This window comes from Rissa tridactyla, chromosome 1, assembly GCF_028500815.1.
Source record: "Rissa tridactyla isolate bRisTri1 chromosome 1, bRisTri1.patW.cur.20221130, whole genome shotgun sequence".
Lineage (NCBI taxonomy): Eukaryota > Metazoa > Chordata > Aves > Charadriiformes > Laridae > Rissa > Rissa tridactyla.
This window is the reverse complement of record NC_071466.1, coordinates 113,265,261-113,281,903: the sequence shown is the minus strand read 5'-3', so window position 1 is coordinate 113,281,903 and position 16,643 is coordinate 113,265,261. Positions and strand designations below refer to the sequence as shown.

General features: G+C 36.5%; 1 protein-coding gene across 5 annotated transcripts in view; it reads left to right on the top strand.

The window, feature by feature from the left end:
* The window catches only part of ROBO1 (roundabout guidance receptor 1), a 740,348-nt gene that overhangs the window by 661,819 nt on the left and 61,886 nt on the right, over positions 1–16,643 (top strand). For all 5 annotated transcript variants that reach the window (XM_054202528.1, XM_054202509.1, XM_054202519.1 and 2 more), the window contains one exon: positions 14,607–14,731. In XM_054202528.1, the coding sequence (XP_054058503.1) occupies positions 14,607–14,731 (125 nt within the window). The remainder of the gene's footprint in view (positions 1–14,606; positions 14,732–16,643) is intronic.

The window sequence follows — 16,643 nt, the reverse complement described above, 5'->3', positions numbered from 1 at the left end:
GAACTGTCAACTCAGGTAGTTTGTCTATGTATAATAGGACGCTAAATGTGGGAAGTACAAAAGAAGGGAGGGAATATCAATTCCATTTTAATGTTCTTCCTGCTTCTGGCACCGGCATCACAGATTCTGATTATTGAAATCACTGTTTTCCTTTGTACAGACAGACTCCTAACTTTGGGGATCATGAGTGTTTCCTACGTGAGGTACAGATGCTGTATTTTTATTGCAATTTCAGTCATATTCATAAACCAAATTTGGAATTGTGTATTGACACAGAAGTTTGAACACTTCACTTAGTCTTTTACTATTGCAGCTTAAAAGCGTTTCCATCCTTGAAACTGTTTGTCAAGTTATCTTATTTTCTCCTTGGAAAATTACATAGTTAAGAAAATGTATTCCTGCTGTTGTTTGCATTTTCCTAAAATTAGCGTGTCCCAGTCCGCTGTTTTCATTTTGCAGCAATGTGTAGTGCATATGTAAGGCATCCAGAAACGTTGCTAAATACTCATAGAAGCATTTCATTCAGGAGATGATTAATTATTAACTGAATACCTCAGTCAATATAAAGTGCCAGGAAGCAGCCCAGAGTACAATACATTATATTTTAAAATACATTGTATTTTACCAAGCAGCTGATGTGCTCCAAAAAAGGGAAACAATGGTCAAAAGTGCATCTCTGGAACCAGTAGATTTCTCTCTTGCTCTAGCACTAAGCAAGTTGGATATATTTATTGTGTATGTATTTGATATGTATATACAAGATGCTTTTCATCTTTTCATGGAGATTTCTATTATGTGATTTTCTTAGCTTTATGCCTTGAAGCAGGACTGTAGAAATTATAATATTAGATATTTCATTATTATATATATAATTGAAGCCCATGTTCCTAAGACACACATATTTACAAAAAGCGCATGCCTCAGTACTTCAGTTCTAAAAGAGAATTAATTCTACCATTAATGCAAGTAGAAGTAAGGCTTCTTCTGGAATCTGCAAATTTCACATTTAATCGTAAAAATGCTTTTAAGTAAAACTAAAGGTTTTACATATTTTCCCCTACTTCCATTTACTTCGCTCCCATTTGCAGTACTTAATTAGGCTTTTTTAATGCCTAATTTTATAATAAGTTTATAATTTATATTGAAACGAGCTTTACTCTCTAGATAAGAGCGAAAATTATGGCTCCAGTGGAAGTCCTACTATGCAGTTGGCCAAGAACCATTACAGCAATGACAGCGTAGTTGCTACTCAGCAGGAGTTAAAAGAGAAACAGGTCAAGTAGGTCAGATGACTTGAGGACTTCACAAGAATAATACCAACATTGTGGCTGTTGGTGACTGTCGGTCGGTCACCAGCAGGTTCGAAATGAACAACAGTCCTCAAACTGGGGTTCTTCTTAACTCGTCTTCCTCAAGCAGTGGCTCTGGAGAAGCTCGCAATACTTTACAGTGCCCTGCCTAATGCGCACCTAAACATGTAGCAGCAGTGACTCAACTGTAAAATGTAAATTTTGCCACTCAAAGGCATTAAACACATTCAGTGTTATCAGTTTGGCACAGAAAAAAAAGGAATTCCTATGGAAATTACTCTGGCCAATTCATATTTTACAGTGGTGATCTTTGATATCAAGGTTTTTTACCTTATGATGTCATTAATTTTAGGGTTAACAGAGCTTGTCTGGAAGGTAGATAGCGAGCAGAACTTTTGATAAGTGACTTCTGGCTGTGATTTTGCTGTACTAGTCAACTGACAAGGAATTTTAATCTGAAAAGGTGGCACATGCTTCAGGTCTGGAAATTCCTCCTCCCTTACCCCCCTTTTTGTACAAAGTAGCTTCAAGGCACGCCGTAAAAGACATGTATTTGATAAGGCTTCTGGGTAGGGCTGAGAATACCACCTGGAATGAAAAGGAATAGGATTTGCTCTTTTATCTGTCAGATACCATGTAAATGTTTCCACTATGTCAGGCTGCTGGTACACATTATAAATTGGCTGTGAATGTAATTGCTTTAGGGGCGCCTGAGCTACCTATTAAAATAACAAAGCCAAAATTCAGATTTTTATGGGATTACAAAAATGCTGTTGAGGTATATGGTGGTTATTATGTGTCACAGTGAACACCTCACAGTATCATAGGTGAATTTAACCACTTGAATTTTAAAACTAGGATTTGGATTTAAATCTGAACTTGTCTACATGGTGCCTCCTTAAGTCAGTATTTCTCCTTTTGAAAGAACTAATTTTAGGCCATATTCTGTCCTCAGTCCCCCTGAAACAGGGAGGAAGGAAGAATACTGGTTGTCCTATGAACTTCAGAATTCATTAATGAACTTTTGGCAGGATGAATGAGGGGAAACCATCTCTTGTGATGTGTATTGCTTAAAGATACAGCCCTTTCCCCCTTAATGACTGCTGTAAGCTGTGACAGCGCTTCAGATTTCTATCAAGGATCTGAGGAGTTTGACTGCCACCTATTTCTGGTGAAAGAATATGAATCTTAAAAGTTAATCAGAAGGAACTGAGGAAACTATCTGAAGAAGAGATAAGTGCCCTGAAGGTGCTTGTTCTACTGATGCAAGTGATGAACAGTAAGTAAGGTTCCTGAAGCATTTCTAAAATACAGGTAAAAGAAGGAATCAGTAAATATTTCAGCGAAATTTAAAAAAAAAATAAAGTGATTTATAGTTGCTTCAAATCCATTTAACATACTTTAATAAATAACTCCTTCTTTAGTTTTTAAGGTTTTTAACGGAGTTTTATTTTTTTACATAGAGTCTCACGACAGTGATAGCAATTGCTTACAGGGAAATAACACTTAAAAACTTCTGAGATTCCATCCTGCAATTTGGTACTTTGAAACAAGGACTTGAGACAGATGTTTCTCAGCAAGTACAACAGGAGTGCAAATAATTTAGAGAGACATTACGACAAAAATAAGTTGAAGCTAGAGGCTTTCTACTGCTGTAAGGGTTTTATTTACTGTAAAGCTCTTAAAAGTTCTAACTTTTTAATCACTCACTGCAGAGAACTAAAGAAAGTAGATTTGTGTAGCATGCTTCAGCACTCAATTAAAAAGTAGCAAAGAAAATCTGAAGACTCCTTTCTAGTGCCTGCAATTTCCTAAGTCCCATGGCTAGGGAAAAATCAATTGGTTTTGTATCCATCTTCACTGTTGCAGGCTTTATATTGTGACTGCTGTTCTAAAGATAACATTTCAATAATTCTATCTTTGGAATAGACAAAGCAGAATTTTACTACAAGTTGTTGAGTTTGCAGATTTTGGTTTTATGTATAAAATTAAATAGAGTGCAAGGAATAATAATTTTCATTGGTTGTTCATTAAACAGTACTTTTGCTATATGTTCATTCTGAAATAAACTTAGGCTTTATTAAATTATGCTAAACATCCATAAAAAGGTAATACACACTTCATTTTTGCCTTGTTTATAGCCTGTAAGTAATTTTCATAAGGACTATACAGTGATTATAGTGCACTCTCTTATTTTTTGTTAGTTTACATGCATCATTAAAATCAGTCATCTCTGAATTGGTTCTTGACAAAAAAAAATGCTGACTTAAAATAACAGGGCATTCAAACATTATTTTGATAAGCCGTTTTGAGTACCATTTGTTACTATGAATTATGTTTTGTTTGAACACTAAAATGTTTTATTATTAGGTGCTGAAAAATACTCAAGAACTGGTAATAAACTATCTTGCAGTCTTTTTATATGAACTAGATCACCTAGTAGGCTCAGTAACAGAATCTTCCAGTACAAGAAAAATAGAGCTTCTTCAGATTAAAATGCTAAATATCAAGTATGCTGACATTATTTTCTGCGGGAGGTGTCTGCATTCTCCTCTTGTCCCTATGACCACACATTAATTCCTGAAGTTTGGGGTGATTTTTTTTTCCCCCCCCATTTAAATATGGTATAGGATGAGAGGATTGGGAAGTAAAAAAGCAAAGCTGTCTGGATGGACATCAGGTTGCTTGTCTTGTGCTCATAAATGTCCTATGCTCTCTAAACACAGCGTTGAAGGTGATTCTGTTCTCTTTGCATCATTCAGTGGCGTAACAAGAGCCCACTCAGGGCTTGCATCTCCTCAAATTAAGCAGCCCCTCTCTCTTCTGACACACTTAAGGTAGCACATTGGTACTTGGGTCTCAGTACAGAGGAAGAAGTCATCTGAGAGTTCTGCTGTGGTCTAGTCTTCCACCAGCAAGATCTGATGGCCTTTTGTGTACCTCTTCCTTCAGAGTTCTTGCATGCTCAGATCTCGTCAGAATTTTTTCCTTGAAGAGTATAACTAACCTAACTAAAGACTAAACCTCAAAACATGTTTGCTAATATCCCTAGACCATCATAGCTGCAGCAACAGTTTTATTTCAGGCCACCAGCAATTTTTGATAGCACTGGCATCTTTTGGCAGAACTGAGCCACTGCTTCACTGTATGAAAATCAGGCTAGTGTCTCTGAATTTTTTATTTGATTTTATTTTTGCACATTGTGTTTATTTCCTTAAGCAACTTTTCCCCTTTTCTACCTCTCCATCACAGTAAAAATTCTCAGTATCTGATGGATAATTCCATCTTGTATAGAACTCCTACATGTGGTATTTTTTGATACCTATAATTAAAAGTCGTTAGTATGTCATGGTTGCCTCCCTGTTAATATTATTAAAAGTAAGTTCAGGTATTAGTGTCCCATACGTAGACTTGGGTTGTCTCTGCGTGGGGATGTGATATCCCCATAAAAAGAAGTCCAGATTTCTTTTGAAATAGTATCTGTTTCAGTTCACAGTCTTAGTTACTGAGTATTGCTTGCCCAAAATATCATTTTTTAATGATCAAAAGTTACTGCACTGTAGGATTTATTGTCCTTCCATTTATAGTGTGTGTTTGGCATCTGTTGATCATGGAGCTTTGGCCACTTTTCACGAATAGCTTTAACTTATTATAAGAAGGTTGCTATGGATTTCAAGTAGTTCCTTCCAAGAAGAAAACTGTGCTATCATAAACAGCTGGGGAAAAAATCCCACTCCGTTTCCTTTTCAGGCCTACTATCTTTTACTGTAAGTCAGAAAATGCAGTGGAAAGCTCTCAAGAATTCTTCAAATAGTAAGCAGCTATCATAATCTTTTTGCACCTTATTTAAAATTCATCTATCTTTTTTCACTCTTTTAAAAGGCTTTAGTATAAATATTTGTAGCCACGACTACTTAGACTGTAGCAGTACCTAAAATTACCTCAGTTCTTTTTAAATACGGGGGAAGACAACTCTTCTCTGAAGAAAGACGCCTGGGAAACAAGACTCAACAGTTTACTGCATTACTCTAGTTTTTAAGTAGATGGAATTAGATTTATCCTAAGCGTGCTCTCTAAATTGTATTTGGTTTATAGGGTGGTTTAGGAGGACCCAGAGCAAGGAAGGGGGACAGGAGACTAGAAGAGGAACTTCTGGAAGGCCTGGAATCCCTCTCTGTCTTCTAACCCCCACGTTTCAGATTTCTCTTGTCACCTCAAGGCAATGACTACAGGATTTATAGACTGCGTACTACATGTATTAACCTGAGAAGTACTACCTTTTAAAACCACACTGCAAAGTCTATTTCCACATTTTTTATTTTTATCATAGAAGTCTTCATGAACTCCTGCAGAAGGAGAGATCATGAACTTTCTTATTTTGTAGCTAGTATCAGCAAAATCAGTTGCAAATCAAAAAATCTCATGTGAGTACATTTTACATACTGTTCTCTTCCCACAGATTTTTGCAGTAGGTTCCTCCCCCACACCATATACAAACACAGACACGCACTTGTGTAGCCCTTTTCATCTTGACTTTTAAAATGTTTTAAGGGCAGATTCAGTACCCTGCTGTGAAGCAGACATTAAAATAATATAATTCCACGACTGAGACACAGCTGAGATAGAGCCAGATTTTACTGCCCAGCCCCATCAATTAGAGTTGAGGAGGGAAACACCTCTCTTCTCAGCCTGAATTAAATCTCAAAATGGCCAGAAATCAATAAGGAGTCAATGCCATTTGATAGCTCTTGAAAGCAGAATAGCGTCCAAGCGGGAGGTTTGGTTAATGCACTGATCTTGTGCTGTTTATCAGCAGAGGGTCGAGTTTAAGCCACCAAAGAGAGTAGAGAAGCTTAGTGACATTTTAATGCTGATAATGAAAATGAAAAATTGTTGAAACAAATTGCTTGTTGCTCCTGCCACAGAGCTGAGAACAGATACCTTCCTGCTTGCTGCAGGAGGGAGAACTGTTGAGTTTGAATCCATGGCACTTTTAAGTTGATCTCTAAAATTTGTTCTGGAGTTGATGTCGAACTGCCACGCCACACATGTTGTGACTTTTCTGTACATGAACCTGAAATGCTGTTACAGGTTTCTAGGTTTCCACTGCTTCTAAAGGTGATCTTACTATCAGGACTATTTTTCCTACTGCTCGGTCAACTGCCTTCTTTTTTTCTTAATTTCATTCTTTTACTTACAGTACCATTATAGAAAACAATTAATCTGTTTCTTTACCAATCAGTTAGATTTCTGTGTTCTTGCCTTTGGTAACTTTGAAGTTACTGTAGTCACTTGTTCCTTTAAACTTAAGAAGTGCTTATCTGACACATCAGCAGCAAGCCGAAACAGAATTTTTCCAGTCATCATAGATGTAATAAACCACGATCACTCCCTTGCTGGGAGTTTGGAATTACAAGTCATCACTTTTGATTTGAAACATCAAAAATCTCATGTAAACATTTTACCTCGGCTCTATGGCTGTGGCATTCTTCGTGCCAGACTGTTAGACCTTTCCTCAGAAGTTTGTACTGCACTGCATCACACTTCATGCTTTGGGACTACATACTGTGAAAGCATTCATGGTGAGGAAGGGTGTCCCAGTCTGGTCTTACATGAATGTGAATTTTAGAAGAAAATCTGTGAAAATATGCATTATTTATATATGTATCTAAAACTCAAGCAGTGACAGCTGAAAACAGAGAAACCAATAAGGATGAAAAGCGATATACCCCAATTCTTTTGTAATGTACCTGGTGTTATTTTCCCATATTTTTCACAGGTTGAAGGCAAGAGACAGCTGAATGGCAGCATTTATATTTTTTCAGAACAAGAGATTTTTGCCTCTGTTTATTTCTCTGTAGAAAGTGATACTTTCCACAAATGACTGCAGAGATGTGCATATCAAGGATATTGGGTGTTTCAGATTGTTTTGATAAGAACAAATAGCCTACAAATCACTAGATAGGAAATGAAACATGGCACATTGTCTTAAACTATCTCCCTTAATAACAGTTCCTGTAAAACACCAACATAAATCTCTGGTAGTCATGTTGCAGAAAGGCATTCAATGGTCCTTGTTCAGATACTTGAAGGTAAAAAGTTGTTAGATTTCAGAGTTTAAGCAGGCTTAGCAATGAAAAATATTTATGAACAGCAGAGGTTGGCAGCTTTTTAGCTGAGTTTTTGTTTGGAATTAGGGAAGGAATTGGAAAACAAAATTTTTCTTTATTGTTTTAAGGAGTGAGCAGTCAGAGTTTGACCAGTTTGCTAGACGAACTCAGACTCTCACATTTCCTCTGCACGTAACTCTAGTACCCAAGTTTTCTGTACCCACTCATTTGAGACAGAGGTTATAAACCGTGGGTTTCTCACCCACTCATTTCATATCGAGATTATAAACAGCTGAGTTTCAGCCATTCTGTCGAACTGCAGTGCTCCCTGGCAGATGGTGTAGCTACCTCTATGTTGTCTCTGTTGCTAGCTCTGGAGTTTCTCCTCTTGCACTGTCTAGTCTCTACCTGGCCAACCGCATCAGAAATGCCTGCTTCCGAGCTCTGCTGTCTCTTCCAGCACAGAGGCTTATACTCGCATCCCATCTCCTAACAGTTTCTTTCTACAGGCACATTCAACCTCTGGTATTTTTCACTTGAACTGGGATTAATGTATCACAAAATTAATTGAAAGCAATGTAAACTTCATTGCGACTGCCATTTCCTAGATTAGTCATATGGACAAGGATTTATGCAGAAGCTAAAGATTGCATATGAGCTTGATTCTTGCATGTAATTAATGGCCTGAACATTGGGATTGTTTCATTTCTTTCATGTAGAATTATACTTTCTTGCTTCCTTTATTATAGCCTCTATGGGTGTCAACCAGTCCTTGAAGACATGAAGATTTTTATTTAAATAATCAAAAATGAAACACATTGAGCTTAAATCGAAAGTATTTGGCTTGTGTCAGCTGAATAACAAGATATCTTTTGAGCACCTGGAAAATATTCATAAATAGTAATAGTCAGAACAATAATTGAGTATTTATAATGCAGAACAAAATACTGTCTAGTAGTTAAGTACCACCTTGTATCTCAGGATCTCAAAAGCACCTTATTAGTATAAATGAATGAAAATTTCTGTAATTTTATTCTGAGATAGATAGTTACTGTGACAGCTTTTAAAAAGGGGGTACTTGAAGTTTATAGCTTGTCCAGTATCAGACTAAGAAATAGACACAACCCTGTAACACTTAATTCTAAATATGAGGAAATAAATGAGTTATAGATAAACACTAGATCAACACTTGCATTCACCTTTGTGAGAAGAATTACAAAACGTGTTATTTAGAGATGTAGGCCTTACACACAGTATGTTGAGGTCTCATATGTACCTGTGAGGAAGGGCTGAGAGAATGGTGATTCCACAGCTTCGAGGAGAGGTGGCTTCGGGGGGGACACAGCAGCAGCCCCCAATACCTACAGGGAGGTTGTCAGTAAGGTGGAGCCAGGCTCGTCACAGTGGTGCACGGTGGGAGGACAAGAGACAATAGATTTAAATTGAAACAAGGGAGATCGAGGCTGGATATGAGGAGAAATTTCTCACTGGGTGGACAGTCAAGCAGTGGAGCCGGTTACCTAGAGAGGCTGTGCGTCCTCAGTCCTTGGACGTTTTCAAGACCCAACTGGATCAAGCCCTGTGCAACCTGGTCTGACCCCATAGCTGACACTGCTTGAACAGGAGGTTGTACTAGAGGCCTCCGAGGTTGCTTCCAAGCTGATTATCCTATGACCCTACAACACTACATCTGTCAAATACAACAGTTGCTCCATTAACATCTGGCAACTATACTAGCCTGTAGCTTAAGTCCTAAAACTGCAAATTCCTACTCCTGTGAGTGGATTTAATGATACCAATAGTCCCAGTGAGGTTGATAAAATTGCTGGCAAGAATAAGGCATTAAAACATCACGTCACTAGTCTGGAAACCACTTTTCTTTTGTTTTTTGTTCAGTGACTGGACATGTCTTCCCTGAAAAACCTCACACGTCAAGGAAATTATTTGAAAAGCAAAAATATTATTCCTTTGGTATTTGTGGTTTTGCATGCTAACTTCCTGTCTTTACAAACAGGTTATCCCTCCTAATTGCCATGTGAAAAGCCACGATTAACACAGGGAAAATGAATTTACTTTATAATTGAAAATGCTGTCAAATAAAATGTGCCATAATAGAGGAAAAACTTCTTTACTTCTCAATTTTAGTAACCTTAGATATCAATAGGATGTAAATCAAACTAAGAAAGTGGTCTTTGTTGTAGTTGTTGCTATTATTGTTGTTCTTTTAAACCACATGATGTCCCTCTGACAGAACTGTTTAAATTTTTCTATGAAATTTCACCCTTTGGCCTTGCCAAAGATTTGCAACCAATGTGATGCTCTGTTTCTACAGGGGTTTATTTTCATGTATCAGTATCCCCTCTGTTTTTACAGGTGGGTGAAAAAATACATTTGCTTGACAGGGTTATTTTTGACCTACAATAACAAAACCATCTGGTAAAAAGAAAAATGGAAATTCAGCACTTACAAGTTAAGTTAATTTGTAGAAATGTAATTGAGCAACCAAGACAGATTTCTATCTGTTAGAAATTTCCAAGTGAGCTTTCAGTAGAAGGCTTAGGCACCTTTGCGTTGCTACCAAGAAGGCTGAATGTTTCTCTTTTTGGCACTACTTGAGTAACGGAGAATTGGTAATTTAGAGTTATTTCCTCTGTGAAAGAATTGCATCCCATTAAGTCTCTTATCAGGCTTTTTCATGTAGAATATGAGTTGTGTTTTGTGGAGAAGCATTTCTAATTCCAGAGCAGATCAGACTGTAACTGCAAGTTTAGTAGAGAGCTTTTCAGTTAAAAAGGAGTGGTTACTGGGTAATAAATATACTTACACATGGTCAAGATTAGCTAGGAGCTGAGTCTTGGGGATGGGCATATTTCTCTCAGGAATTCTTGTATATCATTTCTTGACTATTCCTATTACAAATCATAGATTTGCAGATAATCTGAGCAGAATATGCATGCTGATTTTCTCTGAGAAATACTGAACACGCACACTTAAAGAAAGCTAATGTACATCCAGAATACTTCCTTAAAATCGAAACAAATCTTTGAAAAATGGTAATTTCAACTTCCTCCATTTGGGATTATTTCCTAAAAAAAATGTATCTAATAACATCAAACCCAAGTTCTCTTTTGATCTGGTTTTGGCGCATTCAGTTGCAGCTTCTTGGCTTCGACATGATCAAAATGCCAATATTATATCTGATTCGACTTCATTTTAATAATACACCTGGAGTCCTCTGTATTTATTTGAACAGTAAGCCAGTATTCCTCATGCCTAATGAATGTTGGCAGACTGGATATTATTAGTTTCCTCCATGTGTTTTATCGGAGGATGGTGTGTTGCAGGTGCTTACCTACTCGATATGAAAGCGTACCCTGCTGAACAATAGTTGTTCTACTCTCAACATAAAGCGATAAGACCAAAGTGTTGAAGGGCTTGGTATTTGTAGCATGCATTTTAAAAATTGGTATTTTACTATAATTATCTTACAACAACTACCCTTTTTTGATTGACTTTTTTGTCACTATCAGGGTGTATTTTCAAAATGCATGATTTTTACGTTTTTATTTTCAGTCTATTCTTTCAATTAGTGATATGTGGTTGGAGTGCTTTCTAGCATACCTTTCTTTTATAAGCAAAGTAAGCCTGCCAAGATCTGTGCCATTTCAAAGTTCATGAAAATTTTCAACTATGGTTGAAAGATAAGTTAATATTGGATAATCTACCGCTGAGAATTTCTGTTGAAACATGTAATATTTTGAAATATATCTCTGGTTTTGAATATTTTAGTGAAATTGAGGCGAGGGGGAGAAAAGGGTTAAGACTCTCTTCAAATTCATTTTAATTGTGGTTTAGTTTGCATTTGCAGTTTAATGGTGAGCGTTATGACCTTGATACAGCGATCCTATACTAAAGAGATTGGTGTGTGGGCTAAATGCCGCAGCATATTATTAATTTTTTAATAAACTTCTTTGTAATAGCTACTAGCCTCAGAAAAGTATTTTCCATTTGTAGATGTTTGGATGCTTTAGAAAGGGTGTAAACGTCACTGTTCCATTTCAGCAATGTTGCAGATTGATATTTACTGGAGATTTCCAGTTAATTTTACTGTGGAAAGCTCTTGATGCAGAGAAATAATGATAATACGAAAAAAAAATTTTACTCAAGGTTACACAACAGTTCATTGGAAAGGCTTGGAGTAGAACCCAGACTGTGTGACCATTATTTCAGTCTGTTACCCATTTTCCTCTGCAGCCTGCTTTCAGCATTTGATAGAGACTTGTGCTTAAAAATCAAATAAAAAAATATGTGGCTTAACATTCTAAACCTATTTTTCATATATCAGAATATATGTGTGCTTTCTAAGGTCATTACCAAGGGTCCTTTTTATTTATTTTTTTTAATTTTGCTTTATTCTTTGCTTTGTTTCATGTCTATTCAATTTTATTTATTCCATGTTTTCTTTTTGTTTTGTTTTTGTTTTTAGTTGTGTCTGGTAAGTTGAAATTTTATTCGCCATCTTCTAGTCATCGTATCACTGTGACGGGAACTTCTCCTCCCCTTCCCATCCATCCCCTTCCATGTCCTTCAACCAGTCAGCTCCCATCTTTTACTTGTTATTGACAAGACACATCGCACAGAATAAATTCTGCATGAAGTATGGGTAACTTAATGGCAAAGAGAAAGGTAATGGGTTGCTAACTTTCTGTCTGTTTGTACATGATGTAACACGCCAAATCCTAATGTCTTCCTTCTTCAATGACTGCATTAGTTGAACTTTAAAGTGTTCTATAAAAAATTATTTTTGTTTTAAAGGTCTCAAAGACAGAAGTTGTTCTTTCCTTAAGTGGATTATTATTTCAGCATCTTTTACAGTATATACATCACATACCACACGTATGTCACCCAAGGTGTGAACGCAACCTGAAGTTAAAACAGTGAAAATGTTTCTAGTACAGTGAACATTGAATGGCATTTAGTAACAAAGTTTCACTTGACCCTGTTTTAATGCTTCTGACATTGAAGCTAATAGGATTTTTATTTTTTATCTTAATGGCAATAGATTTAGAATAATACACATATGCATAATACACATATATATTTAGAATAATATACATACAAAATACATAGTTAGAATAATATCTAGAGAAACCTATACCTATTTACATTTTATGAATTCTACCATGGTGACCTGAAAAACTGAATTTCTCTCATTTTTTGCGTTCAGTAGTCCCTGAATGGTCATCTTCAGGTACTAGAATCACAAGCATTCAGACATTTCTCCAGTGGTCAGAACCATTTTAATCTGTTTATAGCTGTACCCGTTCTCAAGTTCAACAAAATCTGAAACCTTATAAATTCTATGCACTTGCACAGGATTTGGAAACCCTCAGTTCTGTTTTGTGTGGCATTGTGTCACAGGCTAATACAGAACCAGCCAAGCCCTAAATTTAACTATATGCTAAATTTATTCTTGTTGTTACAATCCAATGGCATAACAAAGGTGCTTCACCCTCATCTCCATTTTCCCCATCATACCTTACAACCCTGTGACAAACCCCCAGCAGTTTCACCTTCTGTTCTGAATTAAACATGCTTTCGTGTCAAAGTCTTCCCACGTCTTCTTCCAAGGTATTGATTGAACATTTCAAAGCTAAATGTTTTGAAGCCTGCTAATTACTGTAGGTCAATCTGACCTTCGTTTTGAGCAGTTTCTTATCTAAAGAAATTCTAGGAAAGGTGTCATTTGCATCCAAATGTAAATAATAATATGTTGGGCTTTAAAAATTCATCCTGAAGCAGGAGGGTCGTAGGAAGAGTATATTCTGATATGAACTCAATAGGGAGCGGAGGCATGAGGCATGAGGAATGGATAACTGAAAGTATTGGCCCACAGGAACACTAAAAGCAATTTTCTTAGAAAGGATTTCGAGCATTATTGCATTCATTCTAGATAAATCCACAATTACTTGATGTTTATAAAACACAATGAATGATATCTTTAAATTATATGATTCACACTCTTTTTAAAGGAAAATCTTGTAAATACAGAAATGATTGAAAGGAAAAAAACCACACCCACACCAAACACATTTGAGTTATTAAAGTCAGATTCAAAACATCCCTTTTATTCTCAACCCAAAGAAGAGGAGAGCATAATTAATTTTGGACGGATGATCAGAAGAAATTGGACTTGAATAAGTAAATGTACTTCCATTTAATGCACATTTTTCAAGAAGTGAGAGTTAAGAGCCTATAAAACAAGCTAGTTTTTTTTCTGCACTGGCCCCATCAAGATATCTAATGCTGTCGTCTATGCTGATATTTTTTTAAATGTGACTGACAAGATTTTTTGACATTCTATTTACTCTTGGATAAAGGGGCTGTTGAAGTCTGTATAAATCAAACAGTTTGGACAATGCTGGCAGTATTTATAATGTTAGGCTGAGCAGATGTTTCAAATTTGCCTTCATTTGCATATATATTTTGTTTGAACATGCCCTTGCCTATGTAAATGAGGAAGACATTTAGCTCTGCTGTTCCTTTAAATTCATTCCTCTTCAGTAATTGGACTGAAGATTTGAAATGGATATAATTTGTTCAATAGTATTTCTGGGGCTTTTGACTTTAAATTTTTGAGAGCCCGACTACATCAAAAGTCTCTTATATAACCAATTAAGGGCTTTTTCTCTCCTCATATTTCCTAAATCAAAGATGATGACTTTTGTGCATGTAAGCCTGAATTCATAGTTAGCAGTGTTTATTGCAGCCCTTGACAAAGTGTGGCCTGTGGGCCAGTTGTCCTTCAAAGATTTCTCCATTCTTATAGCTGTACTCCTTTAAAAACCAAATTATAACAAATTTGTGTGTATTGGTGAGCATTGCTCTGCAAGTTGTCTCATTAAGTCAGTGGGACTTACTTCTTTGTATAAGTCGTCAGTAATAAAAGCACACGACACACAGAGTTTTAAGTGTGAGGTCTAACAACAGAAAAGATGATCTGAGTGATGCTGAAGCTGTGGCTGGTAGAGACTGATGTGTCTTTGCGCTGCCTCTCCTTATTAAAGAAACTTAATTATTCTGGTTGACACCATTTAAATCAGTAGGCAAATTGTGCTTTCAAGTAGGCTAACTTTGGTATTCTGATAGTAATGTGATTTATTTTTTTTTGTTATTTTCCTTTCAGAGCCTCCGCAGTTTGTTGTAAAGCCTCGAGATCAGGTAGCTGCACTGGGGAGAACGGTGACTTTCCAGTGTGAAGCAACTGGAAACCCTCAGCCAGCCATCTTTTGGCGGAGAGAGGGAAGTCAGGTAAAACAGCCTTTCTGTCCCTTCTATATAGAAAGATGTCCCTTCTTCCTGGCAGTTTCTTGAAGAGATGATGCCACATGAGAAAAAAAAATATTTTAATTATTGTTTTAAAACTGTGGAAAATAGGTGTACAGCTTAGAGATGCTGAATATTTTTTCTCTACTTCTAAGTCATATGCATGCCAGGAGATGTCAGCCTTACTGGAAAGGATACCTGTGTTTTGCTTAATGTCCCATTTTCTCTGTGAATGTGAAAATAAATCTATGAAACAACTCGAAACATTCTGTGTTTCACTACTCTGAAAATCTTTTTCACCTAACAGAGAGAACTTATAAGGATGAAGAAATGACTAATGCTGAAGTTCGTTTGAACTCCCAAACGCTCCCAAATTTTCAGAACGTTTGGCTCTGTGTTTATGGTGCAGCTATTAGTTTGTCGTGTTGTTTGTGTGTGTCTGGCAAATGAAACCATTTGCTGTGTTGATCTGCATCACTGCATGGGTAGGACTCTCGTTTGGGGCTAAGGAGATCTACTTTCCCACTCAGTCAGTTGGCTGACAGGTCATACCTGAATAGGTCACTTTTTCTCCCAGCTTCCTTATTTGAATGGGAGGGAAAAATATTTTCAGCTTCTTTGTAAAGGATCTTGAAAGCCAGTGGGTGAAACACAATATAGCACGGCAAGGGAATCACAGTTTTCTTTCAGAGTCATCTTTTGAAGGAGGGATGTGACACAAAGTATTCTTTATTGGAAGGAAAGAAGGAATATGGGATTCTGGTTTTCCTGTGAATGAAGGAATGAATGGTGCAATAGCATATGACAGGGTTCTTTGTGTTACAAAACAATAGGCCAGAGAAATTGAGAACGCTTAGAGATTGGCTTCTTTACTCCATTTGCAACATTTTTGTCTAAATACCTAACTACAACTAGACTGCTAACCAAATGTAGATGATAATCTTCAATGGTGTTAAGGATACCGGTAAGTTATGCTTGTACTTTTGTGTGACCTGGATTTTTTTTTCTTTTTTGCCAAGGGTTGTTTAGTATGTAATTTTTCTGGCTCATTTTTAACTCTGCTGAGTGGTGACCACTTGTGATGACTGAGGAAACTGGAGGAGGAAGCCAATGAATAGGGTTTGCTAATAGTGAAGTGGAGGATGTTGTGTCTCATTCCTTTGGATGGTTTTTGGAAATGCAAAATGTAGTTAGGCAAGAAAGAGAGATAAAAAATAGCCTCTGTGACCCTAAAGTATTCTAATTGACAAGTTGTTCAGACAGAGGTAGAAATTCAGAATTTCCTTTAGTGTAAAGGACTTGTATTATTTTGATTGCAGTTCTGATTTTTGACCGCTGTTGGTAAATACTATGTGCTTCATACCAAAACTGTCTAAGTAGAAACTGCCATAGGATTTCATTCTGTATTATAAGACTTGTTATAGAACACAAACTCTATGATTAGAGAGACCTAAACGGCATCTCTTTTTAAAAAACTGCTTCATTCTTAGGAAGGCGAAAGTTAAAATACAAATAAGTGAACCAACATCTGCATTTAAATGAAATAAATAGAATGCCCTGGAGTCAGTTCTAAAAAAGGGTGTTAAAGCAAATTACTTAGGTTCACCACAGTTGCTTGCACCATTATGGTATCCGTACATATCACATCTTCGCTCGTGCCTCTTAAACTTTGTGTAAAGTCCAGCATTGACCATAGAGGGTGTTAGAGCAATCCCAAGAGACTTACACAATTATATGTATATATCTGCACCTATTTTATCATAAAATATCCTATAAAAGCTATTCCCATTGTGGTATAGACATGCTTAAGATATGAAGAGCAGAATATTTTAGGTAGAATGTAAAAAGATGAATTTGTTTAGATGTATTGAAGTTAAGTTTACTGATGTTTGAATTT